General features: G+C 40.8%; 2 protein-coding genes across 5 annotated transcripts; one reads left to right on the top strand and one right to left on the bottom strand.

The window, feature by feature from the left end:
* Positions 1-550: 550 nt before the first annotated feature.
* Positions 551-8,432, bottom strand: samd14 (sterile alpha motif domain containing 14). 4 transcript variants are annotated; one of them, XM_057357713.1, is made up of 11 exons: positions 8,307-8,432; positions 8,068-8,170; positions 7,950-7,992; positions 6,817-6,866; positions 5,703-5,860; positions 5,166-5,523; positions 4,641-4,728; positions 3,424-3,492; positions 2,489-2,624; positions 2,153-2,266; positions 551-1,073 (listed from the first exon to the last, which is right to left on the bottom strand). In XM_057357713.1, exons 4-11 carry the CDS (start codon positions 6,857-6,859, stop codon positions 912-914), a joined length of 1,128 nt encoding a protein of 375 aa, XP_057213696.1. In that variant the 5' UTR covers positions 6,860-6,866; positions 7,950-7,992; positions 8,068-8,170; positions 8,307-8,432; the 3' UTR covers positions 551-911. The 4 variants fall into 4 exon arrangements, with proteins under 4 accessions (XP_057213696.1, XP_057213698.1, XP_057213695.1 ...); XM_057357715.1 differs by lacking the exon at positions 7,950-7,992; XM_057357712.1 differs by having other exon boundaries at positions 8,068-8,372.
* Positions 8,433-9,115: 683 nt separating this feature from the next.
* Positions 9,116-23,707, top strand: top2a (DNA topoisomerase II alpha). The gene is made up of 35 exons (XM_057358293.1): positions 9,116-9,335; positions 9,828-9,974; positions 11,007-11,100; positions 11,184-11,247; positions 11,316-11,461; positions 11,546-11,643; positions 11,749-11,961; positions 12,072-12,245; positions 12,321-12,422; positions 13,631-13,768; positions 14,571-14,709; positions 14,785-14,942; positions 15,079-15,204; positions 15,287-15,397; positions 15,476-15,581; positions 15,699-15,808; positions 15,909-16,001; positions 16,084-16,198; positions 16,305-16,426; positions 16,507-16,655; positions 16,819-17,050; positions 17,303-17,437; positions 17,515-17,715; positions 17,805-18,000; positions 18,102-18,193; positions 19,357-19,497; positions 19,588-19,671; positions 19,763-19,960; positions 20,094-20,217; positions 20,556-20,702; positions 21,995-22,169; positions 22,394-22,461; positions 22,567-22,704; positions 22,812-23,053; positions 23,223-23,707. The coding sequence occupies exons 1-35, from the start codon at positions 9,309-9,311 to the stop codon at positions 23,364-23,366; spliced, it is 4,749 nt and encodes a 1,582-aa protein (XP_057214276.1). The 5' UTR covers positions 9,116-9,308; the 3' UTR covers positions 23,367-23,707.
* Positions 23,708-24,893: the final 1,186 nt, after the last annotated feature.

Raw genomic sequence — 24,893 nt, 5'->3', positions numbered from 1 at the left:
GCATATCATTTTCTTTACAATTTGTTGCACTTGTTAGGAGGCTAATTTAGTGTTCTAACATGGAATTTATTAAGTGAAATATATCAAAGAACCCTCTACAAAGAACGATCTAGTTGAAATGGCATCAGAATATGATGCAAGATGTAATCATCCTCTCCCTGTGAGCCAATAAATCATATACATTTCTTGGTTTCACAATTAGATGAAAACCTAATGGTCCAAATTTATCTATTAAATATTAATATATTACCTGATAGATTTGCTGTCCCCAAATATGACTTGGTATAAATATATTAAAGATACAGGTAATATACGATAAAATATGCATGGTCAAGTAAGTATTTTAACAATGCCTGCCTGATGCTCGTTTTGAATCACAACATAATTTTCTACTAAAATCCAGTTGTTCATAATACATAATCAACTATTTCTTTGACATTCTTATGACCTTTGTTTATTCAGTCTAAATGAAATATTCTTTTGTGGTCTATTTTCGTGACGCTTTTGTTTTAAAAACGTTTCGGAGCTCTCATGATTGTACAAAAATACAAACCAAAGTGAACAAAGGTGATGTGTGTAATTTTATTTATGTTCAAATAGTTTCTCCTATCCCAGCTCAATATGCAGAGACAACTATAAGGAAATCATGGGGAGGTTGTTTTCTTAACAATGGAATTTGCTATTAACAGCCCAGCACAGCAATATTGGCTGAACTATTTGGATGGGTTTGTGCTTGTGGCGGGGCTGAAATGATGTAGAATTACAAAGATATTCACTAAAATATTTTAACGAACAGTTTTTGCAAGTTATCTTTATTAATATATCCATCAGCAATACATTGTGAAAGCCAACTTAACCTTTGACATTAATAATGGCACCTGCAGCGTACTGTACTCAGTCTTTTAGAAACTTTAAGTGGTGAGTAATTTTTGTCCATCTTCACTGTGTCCATTTTTCCCACTGTCCCGTTTCCCATGGATGCCGTTTTGTCGTTCCGTCCTGTCTTTGCCAGCCGCAGAAAGCATCTTCTTTTTAAAACTGAAATCTGTGCTACGACTATTGTCACAGTCATTCTGCAAAAACACAGTCACAGAATGGTTTGCAAAGACAATCTTTCAACATTGCAAAAGGCTATATAATATACTGTATAAGCTGTATGTGAATACAAAGCAAACCAACAGCTAATGTACAAAATGCTTTACTTGGAGTTTTAGAGTCTGCCTAATATTCAATTATTGAACACAAACTGAATTTACAACATAAATCACCTTGAATAAGATCAAACTACTCAGACTGTCTAACTTCAATATTATATGATTGTCCTTCCGAGTCAAAGATGGTTATGTAAACGCTGTATGTCAATGCCATTGATTCCAAGAGTTTCTCTCTGTATTTCAAAGGACTGAAACTACACTGTATAAAAAAATCAAAATTAATGTTCTACCTCTATATTAAGATTTCACATTGCTCTGTACTATGACCTGACCCCTTTTGCACTTAGCATTAAATAGGAACACCTACTGTATCTTAGGTATATATTTTTATTTCTGTGCATTGTGCAGGATGTTCAAGCAGATCAATATTCTAATAGAGCCGCAGAGTCACAGTGTTTACACGTTCCAGGAAAATCAGTTTACAAGAGGTTTACATTAGGACGGAATGAGAGAGACTATCATCAAAAAATCGTCAATTATTAAACATAAGTTTCAAGTTGCTAACAGAAGTCATCTTCAAAGTCCCCATGAACTTAAGTGGCTCTTAATAGCACATCACTTTAATAAAAAAATAAGACGGGAGACAAGACAGAAATAACCTTATAATTACAATGTGACGATTTGTATTTGTATTTCGCTTCTTTGCCGAAGAAGACGACGCATTTACGAAACACGCTCTGTAGAGCAGTTTGTCCGTTTAGGGCTGCTGTAGAAACAACATGGAGAATTCCATGCAAGGGGATCAACGGTGTATGTAGATAGAAATAGTTCATGCTAAGGTAATAAAAACATAACGCTTCATTATGTAAGGTCGTCATACACCTCTGAAGACATAGTTATGTTGCATTTCTGTCAATAGATCCTCCAAAAAATGACACACAGCACTACTACTGTTACGCTCTCTTCAGTTTAAATGTGTTCCGCAGAAGTAATCTCACCCCATCTGAGTGCTCAGGGAGGGTCTGATAGGGTTGTGATGACTCAGTCTTACAGGGTCTGCAGTCTTCCAGTAAACCCACAGAAGAATCCAAGTCCTCATCTGTACTAGAGCCCTTGCAGAAAAAGGACGGAACGTTAGAATGCTGCAGCAACACACCACCAATCTCCTAAACTACATCTCTTCTGAATCGAATTGTGAAAACAATCTTATGAAAACTGCAGTACTTTAATCTGCCTTGTTTTCCTGAGTTTTCTTCTCATCTTTGAGAGATCAATCTAAATAATGTCATTACACTGCACTAATGCGAAGCATTGAGTCGGCTTGATGTTGTTACCTGGGTGAAAGTTTTGGTTGGGGACTGTGTGTTCTTCGGGGAGCCGGAGCCTCTCATCCTTTCACTGAACCAGGAGAAAGGCACGAACGGTGGACCAGAGGAACGTGAGGACCGGCTCTCTGTTCTCTCTGAATCCCTGCATACAAACACAAATAACATCACACATCTGTCTCTATACAGGCACATGTGCACATCCAAACATACTGATGCTAAAATTACAATCATCCTACATCACATGTTCTAAAATACTGCTTAAAACAATGTATATCCAAATATATCTCAATCTTTTTTGTGGAAGTAAAAAGGCAAACATTAATACACTTGGATTTTATGTATTCTATGATGCTTGATGAGATTATTATGTAAAAATATTCAAATGAATATCACGTAGACACCCTCAGAAAACTGTCAACCCCCTCACCAACTTTAGCTTGTTATTTTCATCCTGAAAAAGTGAAAGTTCACCCCAAAATGAAAGTCTGTCATCATTTACTCATCCAGGTCATTTTAAATCTGTATGACTTTCTTTCTTCTGCAGAACAGAAAAGAAGATATTTTGAAGAATGTTGTTAACTGGCACCCATTTACTTGCATTGGTTTTGTGTCCAAACAATAGAAGTGAATGGGGTCCAGTGCTGTTCGGTTACCCACTTTCTTCAAAATATCTTCTTTTCTGTTTTGCAGAAGAAAGAAAGTCATACAGATTTAAAATGACCTGGATGAGTAAATGATGACAGAATTTTCATTTTTGGGTGAACTGTCCCTTTAAGCTTCTCAATTGTTTTCTTGCAATTGTTTCAATAAACTGTAATATTGGCCTATATTTAAGTGCTTGATCTTAACTAGTGTGTGTTAAAAACACTTCCTTAAATGACAATACGAAGGTTACAAGTTAAAACTGTACTGCACAACAGCAGAAAATACAGGACACATACCGATTTCCTGTTGATAGTCTATTGGATCTGTCTTTCCTGACCTTTCCATATGTGCGGCGTAAAGTCACCCTGTTCAAAACAAACAAGCAGAAAATATTGGAGCCATGCTAGATGCTCATTCACTGTACGCTGTTATCTGTGTACAACACAAAATAAAACACAAGCTTTTGCACGTGCTTCTTTAGCTGTTGTGTGTTCTCTTTGTGCCAGTAGTGGCAAAAAAACAGAATACTGTGCATGTCCAATGTGTTTGCAAATGCTTCTACCACACCTTAGCTCTGAGGATCTCTTTTTCACTTCAAGCCCCCACCCCATTGTCAACAACGATATTTGATCATTCCCTAATCAAGATTTATATTTATACTTAAGAAAATAAGTTTATATTTATACTTAAGAAAATAAGAAAATAAGTAAATAATAATAATAAAAAATATTCCAAAGCATGATATAATGAGAATATAAAATATACTGTACCTATAACCACACTAAAATATATTGCTTGTTTTGTCATCTTTAATAAGCTGCTTTAATGCCACATTCAAAAGATGTTGAGGCTTCCACAGTAGGCTAGAGCAGTTGTTCTCAAACTGGGGGCCGTGGCCCCCTGGGGGGCCCCAAGATGGATCCAGGGAGGCCACAGGTTTTGTGGCATTTTATGAAACATAGAAATTTATCCTAGATTTTATGCAATCAAACATCAGAAAATAAGACCACCAAACAAAAGAATTGATGTTCCAGCATTGTAAAGATGTTTTTGGTTTAATTAAAATTCTAAGTTTAAGATTTTAAGTCTTTATTTGGGGGGTCACGAAGCGATGCACCCTACACAAAGGGGGCCTTACAGCAAAAAAGTCTGAGAACCACTGCGCTAGTAGCACAGCTTTAGCCACACACCCAAGTCTTCGATTGGTTGGACAAATAGATTATTCCCCAAATGATTGCTAATGGTTGAGCCACAGGTTGATCTCTCAAACAAATGGGGCAATAATTTTAAAGTATCCCAATGTTTACACTCAGGAAATCATTATTTATTTATTTTAAAATAATGAAACAAAACTTCACTTGCCAAAATGTTTACATATTTAACTAGAAAACTCCTGGTATCATATTGATGTTGGTTAGAAATTATAGTGCATTACGATAAAATCAATGAATTAAACAGAAACGATGTAATCCAAAAAATGCATTTTGTAGCTCAGGAAATTTAAAACACTGACCCCAAATCAAGAAATCGCCTCCTGGTTTTCTTGTCCAGCAGCACTGTTGGACTGCCCGGTTCATCGGGACCAGTGTCGTGGCTGTCGTCTGAAAACATCGTCACATTAAGAATCCGAAAAAGTGTTAGAATTAGAATCTAGTCTAGATTATATTGAGGATCAGAATTACAATTAGTTTCTGAATTTTAATCAAATCCATAACAGAGACGTGAGATTTAATGGGACAGGTCACCCTGAAAATAAACATTCTGTCATCAATTATTCATTCTCATGTCATTTAAAACCTGTACAGTATATGACACAAACGAGATATTTTGAGATTTGTCTCAGTGGTTTGTGTCCATATAATGGAAGTAAATGGGGACCAATGCTGTTTGGTTACCAACATTCTTCTCAATATATCTTCTTTTGTGTTCTGCAGCAAACAAAATAAAAAAGCCATACAGGTCGGTGAGTAAATGATGAAAGAATTAGTTCTTTTTGTTGAAATATCACTTAAATGAGACATTCTTGTGGTGTTCAAACCTTCACTCTGTGAGTACTCTCCATAGTGTAGAAGAGGTTGGCTTCCCTCACGGGACTTGAGATGCTCCGTCTGGCAAAGATGGGCTGGGGAAGATGTCTCTGAATGGATGCAGGGTCTGGTGGGGGATTTAGAGGAAGTGAGGGACAACGTCTCCTTGGAAGGGATGTTCAGAAGGTGCTTGTAGCTCCTCCTTTCATCTTGCGCCTCCTTTTCTACAGTCGCAGTGCTGGGGTCAAAGGTGAAGGAGCGGTCTCTCCGTGAGGAAGGGGAGGAGAGGAGGAGGTCAGAGGAGGGAGAGGAGCCCCGAAAGGGGGGTTGGAGCGGAGAAGAGGACGTCTGCAGTGATCCGCCAAAACTCTTGACCACAGACACGCACAAAGTCATAAATGAGTATAACGTCTATGTATGTGGTTATATTTAAAGGAGCAGTTTGGCCTAAATTTGAGAATTGTATAATATTGCATTATATTGTTTCAAATTCAAAATTCAGAATTTACCACACAGCAATTTGACGTAAAATGAAAATTCACACTCACAAGCCTATCAATGGCGTCTTCTCCATCTATCGAGCTCAGGCTGTCTCTCAGACGGGTTCGAGAGGGGCGGTGCCTTCTGGTTTTGATTGACAGTTGTGCTTTGGCTTTCTGTAGGCTGCTGTCAAGTCGTTCGGTCTCAGGAACCGCCTCGGTCAGATCTGATGGTGCAGAAAACACACCGACATTCGTTTCTTGAGTTCTTTTGATATCGAAACAGAAAATAACATCACAAGTGTGCTAAAAGACCGCTGCGCCGCTCACACACGCATTAGCGTTCTCGTTACAATCCATAAAGCACAGTGACAGTGTAAAGCAGGCTGAAGCTCTATTAAGCTGTCAGCAGCCGAGATTACTTATATAAATGATGAGCGGCCATTCCTCGTGTAGACCCCGGGGCGTGTGTAATGGACAGTGAAACCGGAAATGCACAAACACACACAGACAAATACACCAAAGTGTGAAGATACAAATCCAACTGCAGGATGGACACAAGGTATTGCTGAAATGGTGAGTTATTGAATCCAATCTGCCCTGTCACAGCATCAGTTTCACACGCAATTGTAAATGTGATATACTGCTAATTTTACAGCTCTTTTTAACATCCTATAATATACACACACATAACAAAATAACAAAACACATCTTTGGTGTGTGGCCCCTAATAACAGCTACAAATACAGTGCTTTAATGCTCTCAGTAGATGACACAGCCAAACCCGTACACTTCCTTCTCCAAACTTGTTTTGGGATCTCAGCATTCTTTCCTGTGGTGACGTTGACACTGACTCAGCACACTGCACGTTCTGAAGTGTGTAGTACAATCACATGCTACACACAATATGATAAAACCAGCCGCTTCAATGCGCCCATTAGGTCTCCCATTATCGCTCCGCCGTTACATACGGCATCGAAAAATTCGCAGAAATGTTTAATAAAATATTTAGAACTGGAAGCACACCACTGCACATGCTCAGAGAGCAGCCCAGCCCCCGGTGCTTTTAGACGCGGGCTCTCGCCTGTAATGCACTCAGTGTATTGGGAGTGTGGAAATGAAGATATGGACATTAATGGTGGGGGAGGGAAGGAGGGATGGACCGACGGGAGAGGTCACTCACCAAACACATCCTCCTCTGCTTCTGCCAGGGGTGTGGAGGACATCTTCAATCTAAAAGAGTAAAACTGTGAAAATTACTACATATTTTCTATAAGGCAGGGACCTATAGACACGTATGTTGAAAATACAGTTCCTTCTTGTCCGAACGATGAGCTTTTTACCGGGTTATAGTAACGTACATTTGTTTTGTTCGTTCTGTTTTTGTGTAGGCTACTCCACTTGTTTCATAATAACGCACACTAATGTACAGCACTGACCATTTGGTCAGGTGCAGTTTGGCTGCCCCCCCCCCCCCACACACACACACACACACGCACACACACACAGTGCCCAGGCAACAGGACGTTGTGCCATCTGCTGCCCAGCACCTTCAATGGCAATGCTCACACCCACCCACACAGCCTGAGTTCATGGCATCTATCTATCTATCTATCTATCTATCTATCTATCTATCTATCTATCTATCTATCTATCTATCTATCTATCTATCTATCTATCTATCTATCTATCTATCTATCTACCCACCCACCCATCCATCCATCTTTATCCATATGGATGAGCAAGAAGAGACTGATTGTGTTTTGGAGTTGTGTTTGAAGGGTTCACCTGCCCCGTGGTTAAGTTCAAACTCCTGATGCAAAAATTATATAGGCTAATCATTCCAGATGTCAATATGGACACCTAACAAAACTAACAATTCAAACTTCTTGTTCTTGTTAAGAAAGCACTGCACGCCGACTTTGAAGGGTATCGACAGGGTCTATACGCCCGTAAGGGCCTCGCAATCTCAGTGTGGTAAAGATATGAAGCTAATGGCCATGAAACTGGCCCCCACACATTATCTATCTATAAGAATTAGGGGGGCAGGGCTGCTAAGTAGCTGACAGGCAGGGAATGGCAATAGCAAACAAATCAATATGGAGATGGGAGGGTTACGAATCTGGCCTGTATGCATATACAACAAATAAAAGCTTACTTTTACTGCAGGGCTAAACAAGAGGAAGAACGGTACATGCTGATCAACATCGCCTCACTTACGTAGGGATGTATGCATCCTATAACCTTACATGCAGTACACTTGATACCTGATCAATACAACGTGTGGACTTGTTAAAAAGGGTTAATGTAGCTCACCTCTGCTATGAGAGTTGCAGCTGACAATCAGCACAAAAGGAAGCTGTAAATCATGAATATTTCATTATGGCAAGTGGATGGGGTATGATGGAATAGAAAGCCAGATAAACAGACTCACCTCTAGATAGTTGCGTATCCCACAGCAAAGCTCAGCTGCTGGGGTGGGCTGGCATTCTGCTCCTCTGCCCTGTTCGCGGGATGATGCTGGAGGGCTCCTGCTCCTGGATGAGCGCAAATTTCACAACGTCACAAAGCTGCTCTGCGCGCACACACACACACACGCACACACGCACGCACGCACGCGCGCGCGCGCGCGCACACACACACACACACACACACACACACACACACACTTACACACAGTCCTCAGCAACAGAATGTCAGACACTGCTATACACGCCCAAGGACAGTGATGAAGTGAAGGAGGTTTAGGAGAGAGAGAAGAACAGAGAGAGAGAGAGAGAGAGGGGGGGTAAGAGAGAGAGGGAGGGAGGTAGAGGCACATGTGCAAAATGAATCAATGTTATTACCACTCCAACAGCCAATCAGCTTTCAACCCCATCACACATGACATCTAATCTGTCTATGTGTCTCCTTCCATTACACTTTATGTATTTTATATAAAATGTACTGATATGTATTATATGTGTTGCATGAAAATGCATTTATGATGGTCTTACAGTAATACTGTATTAAACAACTGCAGTTTTATTTTATTTTACAATTTATGTTAGAATACTTGCAATAATTTACATGATAGAAAAGAAGATAAAACTTTAAAAACATCTTCAATGTCATTGTTATTCGTATTGATGCGATTATCATCTAATGGAGCAAATCCATTTCCTAATATTTTAATATCTAACGTAAAATCAATTCTTTGTTAAAATTAATAGAAATATAATGAAAACATTGCAAACACGTTTGTTTATGTTGCAAATGACATCGACGTTTTGTCCATTTGAACGTGAAATACCGGAACAAAATTCGGATTGGATTTACGCTTTGTCATCTTATGTTTGATTGGATCTCCGAAAGTAGGCGGGTCAAAGCGCAAAATATGTAAACGCTATTGGTCCACAGTTTAAAAGATCGGCCCACTCCTGACAGCTATTGGCTGGAGAAGTTGGCGGGCGGATGTCTCTATGTGATTTGAAATTTGAAAAGCGGTTAGATGGGTCGCTGTTACAGTCGCGTGTGTTATTGCGTTAGATTGTTCATATTTCAGTAATAATTTAAGGTATTTTCAGTAAGTGGTTTATTGGTTTTAGCAGCGAAGGCGTATCTGTTTGCATTGTATTTATTTCTTTGTCACAGAACGTTTCTTTACTTCTACTTCGCTAGAGAGAAACATTTAAAATGGCTGGATCTGAGGCACCCCTCAAGGTAAATGTGTGTTTTATTTTATTTATGTTATTGTTACACCAAAACTGTGCTAACACTGTGTTACAAACCGTTGTAGTAAAAAAGCCGCGTTTAAAAACCGCGGTCTACAAAGTTACCACACATGCCTATATCTATGTGCTAATGCTAAATAATAAATTTACACATGGAAACTTGACCAAAATGGTGCCGACCAGGACCCAAATACCATATGTCACCAGTAACAAGTCGCTAACCATGATTCATTGCTGTGTAATAAACTCAAATCTATTAGCTGAAAGTGTAATCCTGTCCCAACACTATATAGAAAATGTCAATAGAGCATAAAAAGGTGAAACCGTCAAACTATTTTATTTGGTCTTTTAAGTTCTGGTTTTATTTTTGCTTTTGTTAAAACTATGGTCAAAATTTCGAAAGATGTCATTAGATAATAAACTATCTAATGGGGTTAGTTTTCCCTTAGATCTGTGTAATGCTTTTCTTTTTGTCTTACAGAGTTTGTTTGAGAACAAGGCTCTCAGTAAACCAAGGAAGGATGAGAAGCGTATGTCTGTGGAGCGGATCTACCAGAAGAAGACCCAGCTGGAGCACATCCTGCTCCGGCCTGACACCTACATCGGCTCTGTGGAGCCGGTCACTCAGGTACAGATCTGTCTGTGCTTATACATGAAGATGTATGGGAATTATGGTTCTTATAAATAAATACTGATACAACCTTATGAATACAACTGGAAAGAGTCTTTTCACATTTGTGTTTGCGAATACTGTCAATGACTTTAGTAGAGCATGGTAAATACTATGCACTTGCAATACTTAATTTCAAATTATGATGAAAGTATACATTAGCATATCTCTCGTTCAGAATGTTTGTTTTGTAATGTTTGCGTCAATTGTAACAATCCAGTGTTACAAAATAAACCAGTGTGACACTTAATCTTCATTTTTATGTGCCATCCAATGATAAATTGAAGATGCTACCCCACAGGTTGTATTAAAGGGATACTTCACCCAAAAATGAAAATTCTGTCATTTACTCACCTTTTTATATCACAAAATATATAACATTAGCCTTGTGGTTTTTCGACATTTTACTGCAAAATTGTTACAAACTGCACCTTTAAAGGGATACTTCACCCAAAATTGAAAATTCTGTCATCATTTACTCACCTTCGAGTTGTTCCCAATGTGTTTAAATGTCTTTGTTCTGATGAACACAGAGAAAGATATTTGGAAGAATGCTTGTAACCAGACAGATTTTGCCCCCATTGACTCCCATAGTAGGAAAAATACAACGGGAGTCAAAAGTGCCCCAGAACTGTTTGCTGTCTTACATTCTTCAAAATGTCAAAAAAAGATGAAGTAATTTTTCCTACTGTCTAGCGTCTAGCAAGCCACTAGCTTGTTTCGAGCAGTCACTTATCTATGGACCACAATTATACGCAACGTTTATAAAACTTTACATCATCCGCTAACATGATTTCTCGTTCCTGTCTGATTGATGGCCATCAGCGGTGGAGTTGAAGACAACAGATCTCATCATTCCACGCTCCTTCACAGCGTCATCAAGCTACGCCATTGTTGTTGTTTTGATCGTGCGCCCTCTAGCGGCGGTTTTTACAAACGGCACCTTTAAAACACTAACCATTAATATAAATGTTCTGTTTCTCACTCCAGCAAATGTGGGTGTTTGATGATGATGATGTTGGGATGAACTGCAGAGACGTCACATTTGTGCCAGGACTCTATAAGATCTTTGATGAGATTCTGGGTGAGTTTTCCTCTGGTTTAACTCTAAAAGTTTCATGTTAGTTCCCCTGAGATCAAATTTAACTGTTATTCTCTGATTCGTAGTGAACGCTGCTGATAACAAACAGAGAGACAAGACCATGAACTGCATCAAGGTCAACATCGACCCGTAAGTATTGCTCACCTCTGATTGGTCAGCGGTGTCGATGTCGTCGTAACGTGTGTTCACGTGCACAGAGAGAACAACACCATCAGCGTGTGGAACAACGGGAAGGGTATTCCTGTGGTCGAGCACAAAGTGGAAAAGGTGTATGTGCCCGCTCTGATCTTTGGCCAACTCCTGACCTCCAGTAACTATGACGATGAACAGAAGAAGGTCACCGGTGAGTCTGTGCTGGCAGTGGATGGTTTGATGAGGCAAGGGGGTTTGGCTCATGCGGGATGTTTAATGGGTTTGTCTTTATCAGGTGGTCGTAATGGATACGGTGCGAAGCTTTGTAACATCTTCAGCACCAAGTTCACCGTCGAGACGGCCTGTCGAGAGTCTAAAAACTGTTTTAAACAGGTAAAACTACTGCGTGCTTATAGGAGTCTAGTATTGTCTGATGGGACCATTTTCATTTTTCGTTAACAATTCCTTTAATATTTAAATTTGTCTTTTTTCTGACAGTCGTGGTTTAATAACATGGGCCGAGCGGGCGAGTGTAAGATCAAACCCTTCAATGGAGAAGACTACACCTGCATCACGTTTCAGCCAGACCTGGCTAAGTTTAAAATGCAGGCTTTAGATAAGGACACGGTGGCGCTGTTGACCCGGCGCGCGTATGACATCGCTGGCTCCTCCAAGGGCGTTAAAGTCTTTCTTAATGGGAAAAAGCTGCCGGTGAGTAGATGACTGGTCTTTCTTCGTCTCATGAATGTGTTCTGATGGAGTAATCTCATCTTCATGTCGCTGTTCTGTAATGGGTTTACTGGTGTTTCTCAATGTGTCAGGTGACTGGTTTCCGCAGCTATGTGGATCTGTATCTGAAGGATAAGGTGGATGAGATGGGTTCGGCTCTGACAATAGTACATGAGAATGCGAATGAGCGTTGGGAGGTGTGTCTTACGCTCAGTGATAAAGGATTCCAGCAAGTCAGTTTTGTCAACAGCATCGCCACGACCAAGGTAAACATTTTCACAATTTTGGTTAATTCGGACATCTTTCTGACAATAAACGTTTTAACTGTGAGTTTGTTTCAGGGTGGCAGACACGTAGATTATGTTGCAGACCAGATTGTGTCCAAGCTAATAGAGGTGGTGAAGAAAAAGAATAAAGCTGGAGTGACAGTCAAACCTTTCCAGGTACGTCTATGATCAGCAAATCATTTCTTAACTTCCTCTCGTCTTGATGTTTATTTCGCAGGCTATAAAGTAGGGCCGTTTTTCCCGGTTACGTCCTGGCCAGTATTTTGTGTGCATCCTCCACAGGCCGCATTTGTCCACCGCATACGTCATCGAAGTTCTCAAATTTCAGAACCAAAAACATTAGAAAATATAACATTTATTTCTCTTAAAGCGGAGATAACATGCTATTTCATGCATTCTGACTTCTTTACACTGTTAAACATGCTGGCTTCTCATGCTTAACATGGTCAAAAAACGAGAGAAAGAGCACGTCCGTCAATGCCGCTTCACTCGGCTGATTGAAGTTGAGCTGTGTTTGTTTGCTCACAGCATTTGGGTGATGAATGTTATATAAACGGTGGATTTGGATATAGTTTGAAACTGATAGATGGGGCGGTCCCAGCTCTAGAAGATGCCGGACATGAACCGCACGCTGTAAGTCAAACTAAGTCATATGTCTGTGTTTGGTTGGCAATCGGCGTGTACATGCATAATGTTAACAACACAAACTTATAGTGAATCAATGTGATGATTGTGTGCTCGTGCTGTAGTACTGCCCCAGCTACAATTCAGCTACACATTCTAAGATGACCAATGGTCAAATAACAGCTTCCATGACTTTAACATCGGCTGTGAAAGCTGTTCTGTGTAATACACTGATATTGTGTGCGCGTGCGTGTGTGACGTCCTTTGAAGTCCTGCTTGCAAATGTCTCCTAGTCAATCTGCTTGTTTTATTATCCAACTTAGGTCCAATATAAAAAGGCAAAACTAAGTGACAGACCTGGTCAGCTGTACCAATCAGAGTTTCGGAAGGATATTTATATAGACGGAAGAAATCCAGTCGTTTTGTTAGAAGAGGGACAGCGGTGAACAATAGTCTTGAAATATAAAGTGTTTTTTGAAACTTGAAACATGAACATCCATTGTTAAACACCCAAAAAACATGATCAAAGCTTCAAAAACAGCAAAAGAATGGCTCCTTTAAGAATCATTCTTACCTTGAAATGTAACGGTTGCTTTTCTAAAATGATAAACCTCGATGACGTATGCGGTGGACGAATGCAGCCTCCGGAGGACGCACCTGAAATCCTGACCAGAATGTGTGCGGGGGAAAATGCCACGTGTGGTCACCCTATATTAAGTGCTCTTTTAACGTGTTTACAGGTGAAGAATCACATGTGGTTGTTTGTGAACTGTCTGATCGAGAATCCCAGCTTTGACTCTCAAACCAAAGAGAACATGACCCTACAGCAGAAGAGCTTCGGCTCCGCCTGCTCCCTGAGTGAAAAGTTTGTTAAACAGGTGAGATATCACACATCAGGATGTACCTGCAGGCCTCTACTCGGATGTGAACGTAAAGGGACAGTTTAACCACAATAGAATATTGTCACAAATTCACAAATTATTTATTTTGGTGGTGTTCTGTGACTTACTTTCTTTAAACGCTATGGAAGAAAATACAAAGTTAAGGTTGTATGTTCACCAAATCCTTTTGATGTTCAAACTCTGCTGTGATTGAACAGTAAAAAGTGACATTGAGTGCATCGTTTTACTTCCAAGTTAAAGTCCCCGTGAACCAGGGGTTGCGATCGTTTTTAACTTCAGTTTGAAATGGACTTTGAATGTGAAAAATAGTAGGTGTGGCTTTCGTCTTTCTCTGAGATTTGATTGGATGTATAAAAACAGCCGTTGCATTTCGAAATGGAACTGGCAGCAGACTGACAGTTGAAGGGGAGGAGTTAACTGACGCTCCGCCCAAGACGTCTAACATGCATCATTTATGATGGATTGTCATCACAGGAAGGAAGTGCATTTTCTGATTTTAACTAAAGATTTTGAGGGCACCCGAATTTTAAAAAGAGAATGACTCACATTGATGAACTATTTACAATAAACACTGCAATTTTTCATGATTTTTTAAAATAATATTTCATTTCACTGGGACTTTAACATTTTTCAACTTTCAGCGACAGTTAAAAAAACGCCGGTTGCTGAGGATGGAAAGGATGCCGTTTATAAAGCAAAAGTCTAAACCATATATAATTAGAGACTCCTAGCATGTTTTTTTTTAGGAAATGTGCATTAATCTCATTGTGTTTGGCAGGCAAATAACTGTGGAATTGTAGAGAGCATTATGAACTGGGTGAAGTTTAAAGCTCAGACTCAGCTCAATAAGAAGTGCTCTGCCGTCAAGCACACGAAGATTAAGGGCGTGCCAAAACTGGATGATGCCAACGACGCTGGTAAGAACAGCATCAAGGGTTTATTCTGCCGTAAATCTTTCCGCGGATGTTTACTTGACTTTGGTCGTGTTACAGGTGGGAAGAATTCTTCCAGCTGCACTCTGATCCTTACGGAAGGAGACTCGGCCAAAACTCTGGCCGTGTCCGGTTTGGGTGTGGTGGGACGAGACCGCTACGGGATCTTTCCTCTGAGGGGTAAAATGCTCAACGTGCGGGAGGCGTCACACAAACAGGTCTGTGTAGTCAAATGAAACTTAAATCTGAGGTTTGCTGAACTAATGCATTTTATTGGTTTGGATGGAAAGGCTTTTGGTTCATGTCAATTAGATTTTAGAGATCTTGTTGTTCACTCTCTTGTTTCTGTTGTAGATTATGGAGAATGCTGAGATCAACAACATCATAAAAATCCTCGGTCTGCAGTACAGGAAGAACTACAGCGATCCGGAGTCCCTCAAGACTTTGCGCTATGGCAAACTGATGATCATGACAGATCAGGTCAGACTCCATCACAGTGTGTCCATCACAGCTCCGATGACTGGTGTAGGGTTGTAATGCTAAGAGTTTGTGCCTTACGCAGGATCAGGACGGATCTCACATTAAAGGTCTTCTGATCAACTTCATCCATCATAACTGGCCCTCCCTGCTGCATCACAACTTCCTGGAGGAGTTCATCACCCCCATCATTAAGGTACGTGCCAGCATCATCGCTGTCAAGTCCAAGAACAACCCTCGTGGAGGTGTCTTATCGTCTACGGTCACTTCACAGGCGTCCAATAAGAAGCAGGAACTTTCCTTCTACAGTATCCCGGAGTTCACAGAGTGGAAGGAGAAACAGAGTAGCATCAAATCCTGGAAGATCAAATACTACAAAGGTTTGTCTCAAACACCTGTGGTAGTCAGCTGACAAACGTAAGTTTGATTTGATGATGTGTGTGACGTTGTGGGAGGTGAAGGTTGTCATGTGTAGTTTCATGTGTGCACACCTCCAGGTTTGGGCACCAGCACATCGAAGGAGGCCAAAGAGTATTTTTTGGATATGGCGAGACATCGCATCCCCTTTAAGTACTCCGGGCCTGCCGACGATGAAGCTATCACCCTGGTAAGCACATCATGGTTTGCTGGTGATATTTGCTTTTGTTTAAACATTGAACGTTTTCCAGAAAAGGGCTACACTGTTTGAAAACATTGTGTGCTTGCAGGCCTTTAGTAAGAAGAAGGTGGAGGAGAGGAAGGAATGGCTGACCAGCTTTATGATCAACAGACGACAGCGCAGAGAACACAACCTGCCCGAGGTGTCTACACCGTCCATGTAAACCGTTGTTGTTTTGGCACGGAGGTGGGCCTCTAAACGTCCTTTTATTCTCCCATGTGCAGGAGTATCTGTATGGACAGAAGACCACCTCACTCACCTACCACGATTTCATCAATAAGGAACTTGTGCAGTTCTCCAACTCCGACAACGAGAGGTCCATCCCGTGCCTGGTGGATGGTGAGACACATTTCCATCATAAACCTTACCCGCCTGCTTCTGCAGCCTTTATATTCTTTAATGCCGACCTGCTGTCACACAAATGAATATATGATGTGTGTGTCAGGACTGAAGCCGGGTCAGAGGAAGGTCATGTTCTGCTGTTTTAAGAGGAACGATAAGAGAGACGTGAAGGTGGCCCAGTTGGCTGGATCAGTTGCTGAGATGTCGGCGTACCATCACGGCGAGGTGAGCTTCACTCGTGTCACGTCACTCAGTAACCTTATGATCTGTGTTTATGATATTAAATGTGCTTCTATCTCTCGCAGACCTCTCTGATGATGACCATCATAGGTCTCGCTCAGAACTTCGTGGGGAGTAATAATCTGAACTTGCTTCAACCTCTGGGTCAGTTTGGCACACGTCTGCACGGAGGCAAAGACTCGGCCAGCCCCAGATACATCTTCACCATGCTCAGGTACAGCCACACAGCCAATGGTTGTGATTTGGCTGCATACAGGCCACAAATAAATATAAGAAGGCCAGTGAAATGAGTAGGTTTTTGGGCACAGATTTAGCATAGCATGTATAACCCGTCGCATAAATTGTTCTTTAAAAAACCTTTCCAATGAATCGTTCAGTTCACTGGCTCGCCTGCTGTTCCCTTCGGTGGATGATAACCTGCTCAAGTATAACTACGACGATAATCTGCGAGTGGAGCCTGAGTGGTACATTCCCATCGTCCCTGTGGTGCTGGCCAACGGAGCCGACGGCATCGGCACAGGATGGGCGAGTCGCCTCCCCAACTTTGACCTCCGTGAGATCATCAACAATATCCACCGCCTGCTCAACGGAGAAGAGCCTCTTCCCATGGTGAGTCATGTTTGGAGCAAGAAGCTATAAAACATTGTTTTACATTAACGTTCATTCATGCATTTCGCCAAGTTCTCCAAAGCGACTTACATTGCGTTGTATTATACATTTGTTTCCGAGTATGTGCAATCCCTGGGAACGAACCCATGACCTTGGCGTTGCTAGCGCCATGCTCTAAAACAGCTTTCCTGTCGCTCAGGGGTTAAAGTGAAACGTTTAGTAATTATATTGTGTTATGCTCCGTACATCCAGCTGCCCAGTTATAAGGGCTTCAAAGGCACCATTGAAGAACTGATGAAGAATCAGTACGTGAATAACGGCGAGGTGGCCATCATCGACTCGACCACCATTGAGATTACCGAGCTGCCTGTCAAAACCTGGACTCAGGTGTGTGTGATGTCATTAAAGTACAGATTTAGATTGAATAGATTTGATGGTAACCGTGTGATTTGAATCTGTGTTAGACCTATAAAGAGAACGTGCTGGAGGTGATGCTGAACGGCTCGGAGAAGGTTCCCGCTCTGATCACCGACTATAAAGAGTATCACACGGACACCACTGTGCGTTTCGTCATCAAGATGACTGAGGAGCGGCTGAGAGAGGCTGAAGCCTCCGGACTGCACAAAGTATTTAAGCTCCAGAATCTTCTCACCTGTAACTCCATGGTAAAGCCACGCATCACCCATTCTGAGTTGTTTTGAATTGAAATACAGTAGATTGTCCTTAAGTTCCTGTCGGCCTCATCCTCCATCAGGTGTTGTTTGATCACGTGGGGAGTTTGAAGAAGTACGAGTCCGTTCAGGACATCCTGAAGGATTTCTTTGAGCTCAGGATGAAGTATTACGTCCTCAGGAAGGACTGGCTGCTGGGAATGCTGGGAGCCGAGAGCGCTAAACTCTCCAACCAGGCCCGATTTATTCTGGAGAAGATTCAGGGAAAGCTGGTCATTGGTGAGGCTTATGGCCATATACAATTACAATGGTTTTTATTTCACATTATTATGCCACTATTGTTTTTTGGTGCGTTTAAATAAAGCTTTGTGTCATTTCAGAAAATAAACCCAAGAAGGAGCTCATCCGTATGCTGCAGCAGATGGGCTACGACTCGGACCCTGTTAAAGCCTGGAAACAAGCGCAGGAGAAGGTATGCTACATACATGTGCATTCGGCCAATAAAATGCGTGGAAAATTGCTGCCAACTGTAGTGACGTCCGTTAGGGGTGTGACGAGACATTATCCCACGAGACTGGGTTCACGAGGACGAGACGAGACGAACATCCTCAATGATGAAAAATATAGGGAATTTTTTTCTTTTATTCACCTTAAAAACACAAAATGCAAAATATCTAGGCATTATAAAATCAACTTGTACTTTATGAAAGAAATTAAACTTCTATTTTAAGGAATTATATTATGCTGTAATAAACAATATGCAAACACTGCAAAACGTTTCGTCACAAACTCAAACGGCAGGCAGTAATTGCACAAGAATGGTTTTATTCTTACATTGCACATATATGCAAGAGACAGATGATCTGTTTTTCAGGGATGTGATCTTTCCATATAAATACGGATTTCTTTCTTTTTTTTTAACCACTGGGATCACCCGCGTAAATTGCAAAAATGTGATTTATTTTCATTCGTGAGGGGGGTGGGGGTTTGGGGATGTGCGTGAAGTCATCATACAGCCTGCCAACAGGATGCTTTCTATGCTCTCTACGTCACGCACACTCTTGTTATAAATCCAGAGCGACTGCTTCTACAGCGAGTGGTGTCATTTTTGATTACGTATTAAGATGCGCCATCTAGTGGCTGTGTATGGAAGTCTGTTAATGAATTATTGCCGATTACAATAAAATTAAAAGTAGGCCTAATATAGCCTATACTACTCAAGGCACGAACCGCCACACTGGTGCTTATGCGCGAGGCACTGTTGATGCGCGCGAACTTTGAAACCGGTCTGTCTAGCGCGTGTTTACATAGAAAAACGGTGGGAAAGTAGTGCTGCGGGATGGAAAATCACGTTGTCTATGAATGTCTGGGGAATCGCTGTAGCTCACAAGCACGCACATACTTTGTGCAGTTATTAGCGTGTTCTGGACCGAAATGAAAACAGGTCGTCTTCAAATATATTTTGAAGTCGCACAGGTTAAATGTAGGGAGCATGTGCGACTAAAATGGTCGAGCCCAGCACTCCATCATGCCAATTTCTTGAGGATATTGTGATCTCGCGAATGCCATGAGATCTCGTCACACCCCTAACGTCCATCTATGTGCACGAGTCAAGTTCTGCTGTGTGTTTATCAGGATGCCGAGGAGGATGCCGGGGAGGACGATGAGGAGAAAGAGGACACGTCTGGTCCTGATTATAACTATCTGCTCAGCATGCCCATGTGGTTCCTGACCAAAGAGAAGAAAGACGAGCTGTGCAAACAGAGGGATGATAAGGTGAACTTGAACGTGTGATCGCAGGATAGAATCACAGAGGTGGTGTTTGATATGACGGCGGCGTTGAAGCTTCTCTCTCTTGTTCTCCAGCTGACGGAGTTGAATACGCTGAAGAGAAAGGAGCCTGCTGATCTTTGGAGGGTGGATCTGGCAGCCTTCACTGAGGAGCTGGAGGTACATGAAACATGGATTTGGCTGAACCGATTGGTGCACGTGTTGTTTGGCGCTCAGAAACGAGCGTTGAATTGCTTTGTTTTGTGTGTAGCGTTTGGAACACAAGGAGATGGAGTCTCAGAACACGGTAACTCAGGTGAAGGGGAAGGTAGGCAAATCAAAGGTGGTGAAGATGAAGAACGAGACGATGCCCACCCCACAAGGCCGCCGCGTCATCCCCCGTATCACCAGCACCATGAAGGACCAAGCGGTGAAGAAAGAGGGAGCCAAGCGAGGGAAAGCTGCGAAGGTGTGTGTCATTTTCAATAATTCATCAGTCTGGGGTCGGTTGTCACACTTTGTTTCGCCTGAGATTGAAATGATTTCTTTGTTTACACTGATGCAGTTCATTGTCCTGAAGGTTTGTGGTGGGGTATTTTCAGAAGGGGGATGTGGTGATGAAGATGGAGTTTGATGAGGAGGCAGACGCAGCAGCTGATGGCTCCGAGATGGGACTGACCGCAAGACTCGCCAAGAAAATCAAGAAAGAGCCTGTGAAAGACAAGAGTAAGATCACATACACATGAGCAGGTGTAGAGTTGTTTAACTGCTGTCAAAGTTCTAATCCATTAATCGTAAATAAAGACTTTTAAGGTCACAATGTTAGACTTTGATTTTTAGCAGAAATTATGAAAATCGGAGAAGACAAAGCCATCAAACGATTGAACAAGATGATCATATTCTGTTGCTTTTATATAAGATAAAGACAAAATTGTGATGAGCTTTTTTTAATGGAGTTAAAAGCTTTTTTTGTATCAGTTATGTTGTTCAGATTATTTTCTTTTTGACTCTCAGGGGTCATGTCGTGAAACTCTGATCTAAATGTTTAATCTTGTGTGTCACAGGCTCAAAGTCGGGCAAGCAGACCACCCTCAACTTTAAACCGATGCAGACGAAGAACCCCTGGTCAGATGATGATGATGTGGGGTCGGACTCTGACATGGATGTCATCAGTGAAGAAGTGGCTCCTCGAGAGAAGAGAGAACGTAAAGGTGAAGATCTTTATATACACATGCATTTACTGACGTCCAGCTCTTTTGGTCGGTTTTAATATATTCATGTATTTTGTGAATTTCACATGTTTGTTTACCATGACCGCATGTTTGTTTTCAATCATTTTTAATTACATTTTGAAACTTAAAATGAAGCTGCATTGTTTTTCTTAAAGATCAAGTGCATTCCTCTATTTCGAGGTGAGCGGGTCTCACTTAAAGGCACAGTTTTTGATTAACAGCGCCCACTAGCGTTGTATTATAGATTTGCCACGAAACGCTCAGTCCAAACACGACGGTGGCCACCACAGTACAAAAAGATGTCGTTCTCATGTTGACGCAGGGAAGAGATTTTGCGGGCATTATAATGAATAGATGAATAAACTTTCAGTTAGTCCGCGGGTCACATGCGTTCCAAACTGTAGAGGAAGAGGAAACGCGCGTTGTTTGTCCGTTTAGGGCTGCTGTACAAAACATGGCGGCGAATTCAATGTATGTAGGGCCGCTCTGTATGTAGATATAAACAGCTTTTTCTAAGGTATTACAAACATAATGGTTCATAACGTAAGGTCTTTATACACCTCTGAAGAAATAGTTATGTATATTATATTGCATTTCTGTCAATAGATCCTCCTAAAAACCCCATATTGTTCCTTTAAAGACATTACACATCGGTGTAGTAAAGGGTTTTTCTTGTAGGATTGTTTTTACTGGTTGTTTTTACTTTGATTAAATGTTTAACGTTATTTTATACAAGCTATAGTTTTAAAGTTGTTTTTGAAAACTTTTTGAAAAAAATCTAAATTTCACTTTAAAGCTGTAATCTGTAATATTTGCCTCTCTATCGCAATCCCTGTTTCAAAGATAAAATTGCAGGTTACTTTGTTCTTATGTTTAGTTAGTCAAATGATGTCAAAGACATTTCCAGCAAAATTGTACATTAAAAATCCTTATACTAAGCTTACAGTTTTGATTTGGCATCAATTAAAACTGCAATCTGTAACTTTGTTAAAAAATGTAATGGAAAATCTGTAATCTCTAGACGCAGTTACTAATATTATGTTTCTCTGTGAAATGCATGAAAAGGTTAGCAATAATGTACATTATTGTACTTAACATACTAACTGAAGGAAAAACTCTAAACCCAATATCAGCTGTCTCCTGTTAAGCACGCCAAAGGCTTTTTCTGTAGTTTACATTCCATATGCGTTGTGCAAATCCTAAACAACTCCGAGTCGAATGATGTTATTTTATATAGTTAAACGTTTTCTGGTAAAACGCTAATCTTGCAGTTGCGGCTGAAAAGAAGTACAGTCTGTCGAGCAGTGAGGATGAGTTTGATGACCGGATGAAGAGCAGTAAACAGAAGCCTGTCATTGAGGATGATGATGATGATGATGACTCCTTCAATCCAGAGCCCAGCGCTCAAGCGGACAGTGACATGGACTCTCCTCCACGCCCACCCACGTAAGACCACCTCAACCTCCTCAAAACGATCTTTTACTCTCTCTTGCTCTTCCAAACCCATTTGCTCCTGTTTAAGAATAAATAAACAAAATCAACATACATTGACAAAGTAAACTGTGACCATTCTGCTAAATATAATGTATAAACAAAAAATTGTTCTTTAATTGAGACTTCCTTTAATTCTCGCTTGTGTGGCTTTTGAGGAACTCTTATACCTTTTTCAGGAAAAAACCATCAGTAAAGACCAGCAAGCCAAAGACGGAGAAACCAGAACCTCTCAGCAAAGCCAGCTGTAAGCCGCACATCTCTCTACTCTATAATGATTTCTTTATCTATAAAATGTTGTCCTGGCATGTTTTTGTTCTGCTGTTTAACTTATCTTTGCCTGTTCAACCAGCTCAATCTGATGTCAGCGACGAGCCGGTCACTAAACCTCCACCGAGGGCCGTAGAGAAGAAGGTGAAGAAAGCAGCAGGAGCCACCAAGAAACCTGCCGCAAAGAAGACAAGTGCTGCTCCGAAGAAGAAAGCAGCAGGTAATAGAACTTTCTCATATGTGTAGGAAGTTCATAATGACATGTTTATATACTGATGTCCAGAACAGCAGTTCTTCTCTAAATGATTTGTGGTTTCATTCTTCTAGACTCCAAACAGCCCTCGATCCTGGATCCTCTTTCCAAGGCGAGTCCCAAAAAAGCAAAAGCCGTACGGAAGCCTACGGCTTTAAAAATAACCTCCAGTGACTCGGACAGTGTCCCCACTGCTGTCGTTCAGAAGAAACCTGCTCAGAAGAGGAAGACCGCTCTGAGCAGCGACCAATCAGATAGCGACTCGGACAGCGGCAATCTCATGGCCCGCCTCAAGGGCAAGAGCACTGCTGGAAAGGTAGTCTAACGCGTTCTTGATTTAAATTTTGTGATTTTTCAATAAACATCAATAGGGTACTTACTTATACATGAACAATGTACTAAAACCAAAAAATGTCATTGATCATTGTCCCATGGCTATAGAGGTTTTGGAGAGAAGCTTCATGCGACTTATTTCCTTGTTTTAGAAAGTAAAGAGCTGGGAGGATGATGACGGCTTTCAACTGGACGAGAAGGTTGTGACATCATCTGCTGCTCCACGGAGCCGAGCTGCACGTACCACCAAACCTGTGACCTACACAATGAGTTCAGACTCCGATGAGGACTTTTGAGCTCTTAAATGTTCTCCATGTTCAGTTGTTGTTCACAAGCGTTTCTGTATGCACGATACTCAAAAGTCAAAGTTATAATAGCGGTTGGTTTCATATTTTCAAAAAAGAACAATTTTTAGTAGAATCTGATCTGTCAGGTTTAGGCACTGTCTTATGGACATGGCCTGTTTTATAATTTTTTTAAAGAAACTATTGACTAGAATTTGCCACTTGACTTTTTCTTAACTTGATAACAGTTGCATATTGGCAGATGTTTATTGCACTGTTTCAATTTATACGTGGTGTTTGTCTTGTAAATATTTTCTATGTTTTTTCAAAGTTTCTAATTAATAAATCTACAATCAGTAATGTTTTGGGTTTTTGCTCAGTTACTGAAATGTGGTGTGGTGGTCTAGTGGTGAGGCTGGGAATTGCAACCAATGGCTCGAAGCACTTTGGAGGCTGACACTGAACTGAGATGTCACGTTTTCGCTTTGCTGATGGAAATCATGCATTTATGAAACGCGCTCTGTAGAGCAGTTTGTCCATTTAGGGCTACCGTAGAAATAACAATTGTCCCGTGGTGTATGTAGATAGAAATAACTCATTCTAAGGTAATAAAAACATTCATAATGCAAGGTCTTTATACACCTCTGAAAACCTTTACATTTAGCAGACGCTTTTATCCAAAGCACCTTACAGATGAGGGAAACAATTGGAACAACAAAAAGCGTAAGAGCAATAAAAGAACTGGTCTCATATAGCCTATCACAGTATACAGTAAACATAGTTATTTATATTATTTCGTATTTCTGTCAATAGATCCTCCAAAAAATTACACATTGGACCTTTAAAGGGATAACAAAAATTATCATTTAGGCATGGGACATAACTAGATATACAAGGTTTCAAGCAGGCAAAAGTTTTAGTACACGGCTTAGTTTTGTGTCACATAATTTCTTAGACACGCATCTGATTTGAAATGAGAATGTTTATTGATATGTAATTATATAATAAGCAGGGCAAGAGCGTTTTATTGGATATCTTACATAACACTCTACACAAGACTGAGCTGAGCAGAATAATCTTTCATCAAAACACTGCTGCTTGTTTTTTGCGCAATACTTCACTGCTGCCACAAGATGGCAGAATTGTCTCGTTGTTTTTACTCTCGTTTTGTTTCTTCGTAGGGAGTTTCAAAAAGGTGTTTTTAACTTCAACTGTGTAAATGTAGCAGCAGTAATCAGTAAACACAGTAAATTTGTATCTAGTATTGAACATTTACATTGTACAATTGTCAATCCTTGACGACCTAACCCTGAATTTTGCCAAATCAAATAAAAAAAGTAATAGTCATTTATTACTAAATTAAAGTAGCCTACTCACCAAGTGTAAAATATAAGCAGTGTAAGACCTTTAAAGGGATACTTCACCCAAAATGAAAATTCTGTCATCATTTACTCGCCTTCGAGTTGTTCCAAATCTGTATAAATGTCTTTGTTCTGATGAACACAGAGAAAGATATTTGGAAGAATGCTTTTAACCAGA

This window comes from Triplophysa rosa, linkage group LG18 (assembly GCF_024868665.1).
Source record: "Triplophysa rosa linkage group LG18, Trosa_1v2, whole genome shotgun sequence".
Classification (NCBI taxonomy): domain Eukaryota; kingdom Metazoa; phylum Chordata; class Actinopteri; order Cypriniformes; family Nemacheilidae; genus Triplophysa; species Triplophysa rosa.
This window is presented reverse-complemented; position numbering and strand designations above follow the sequence as displayed.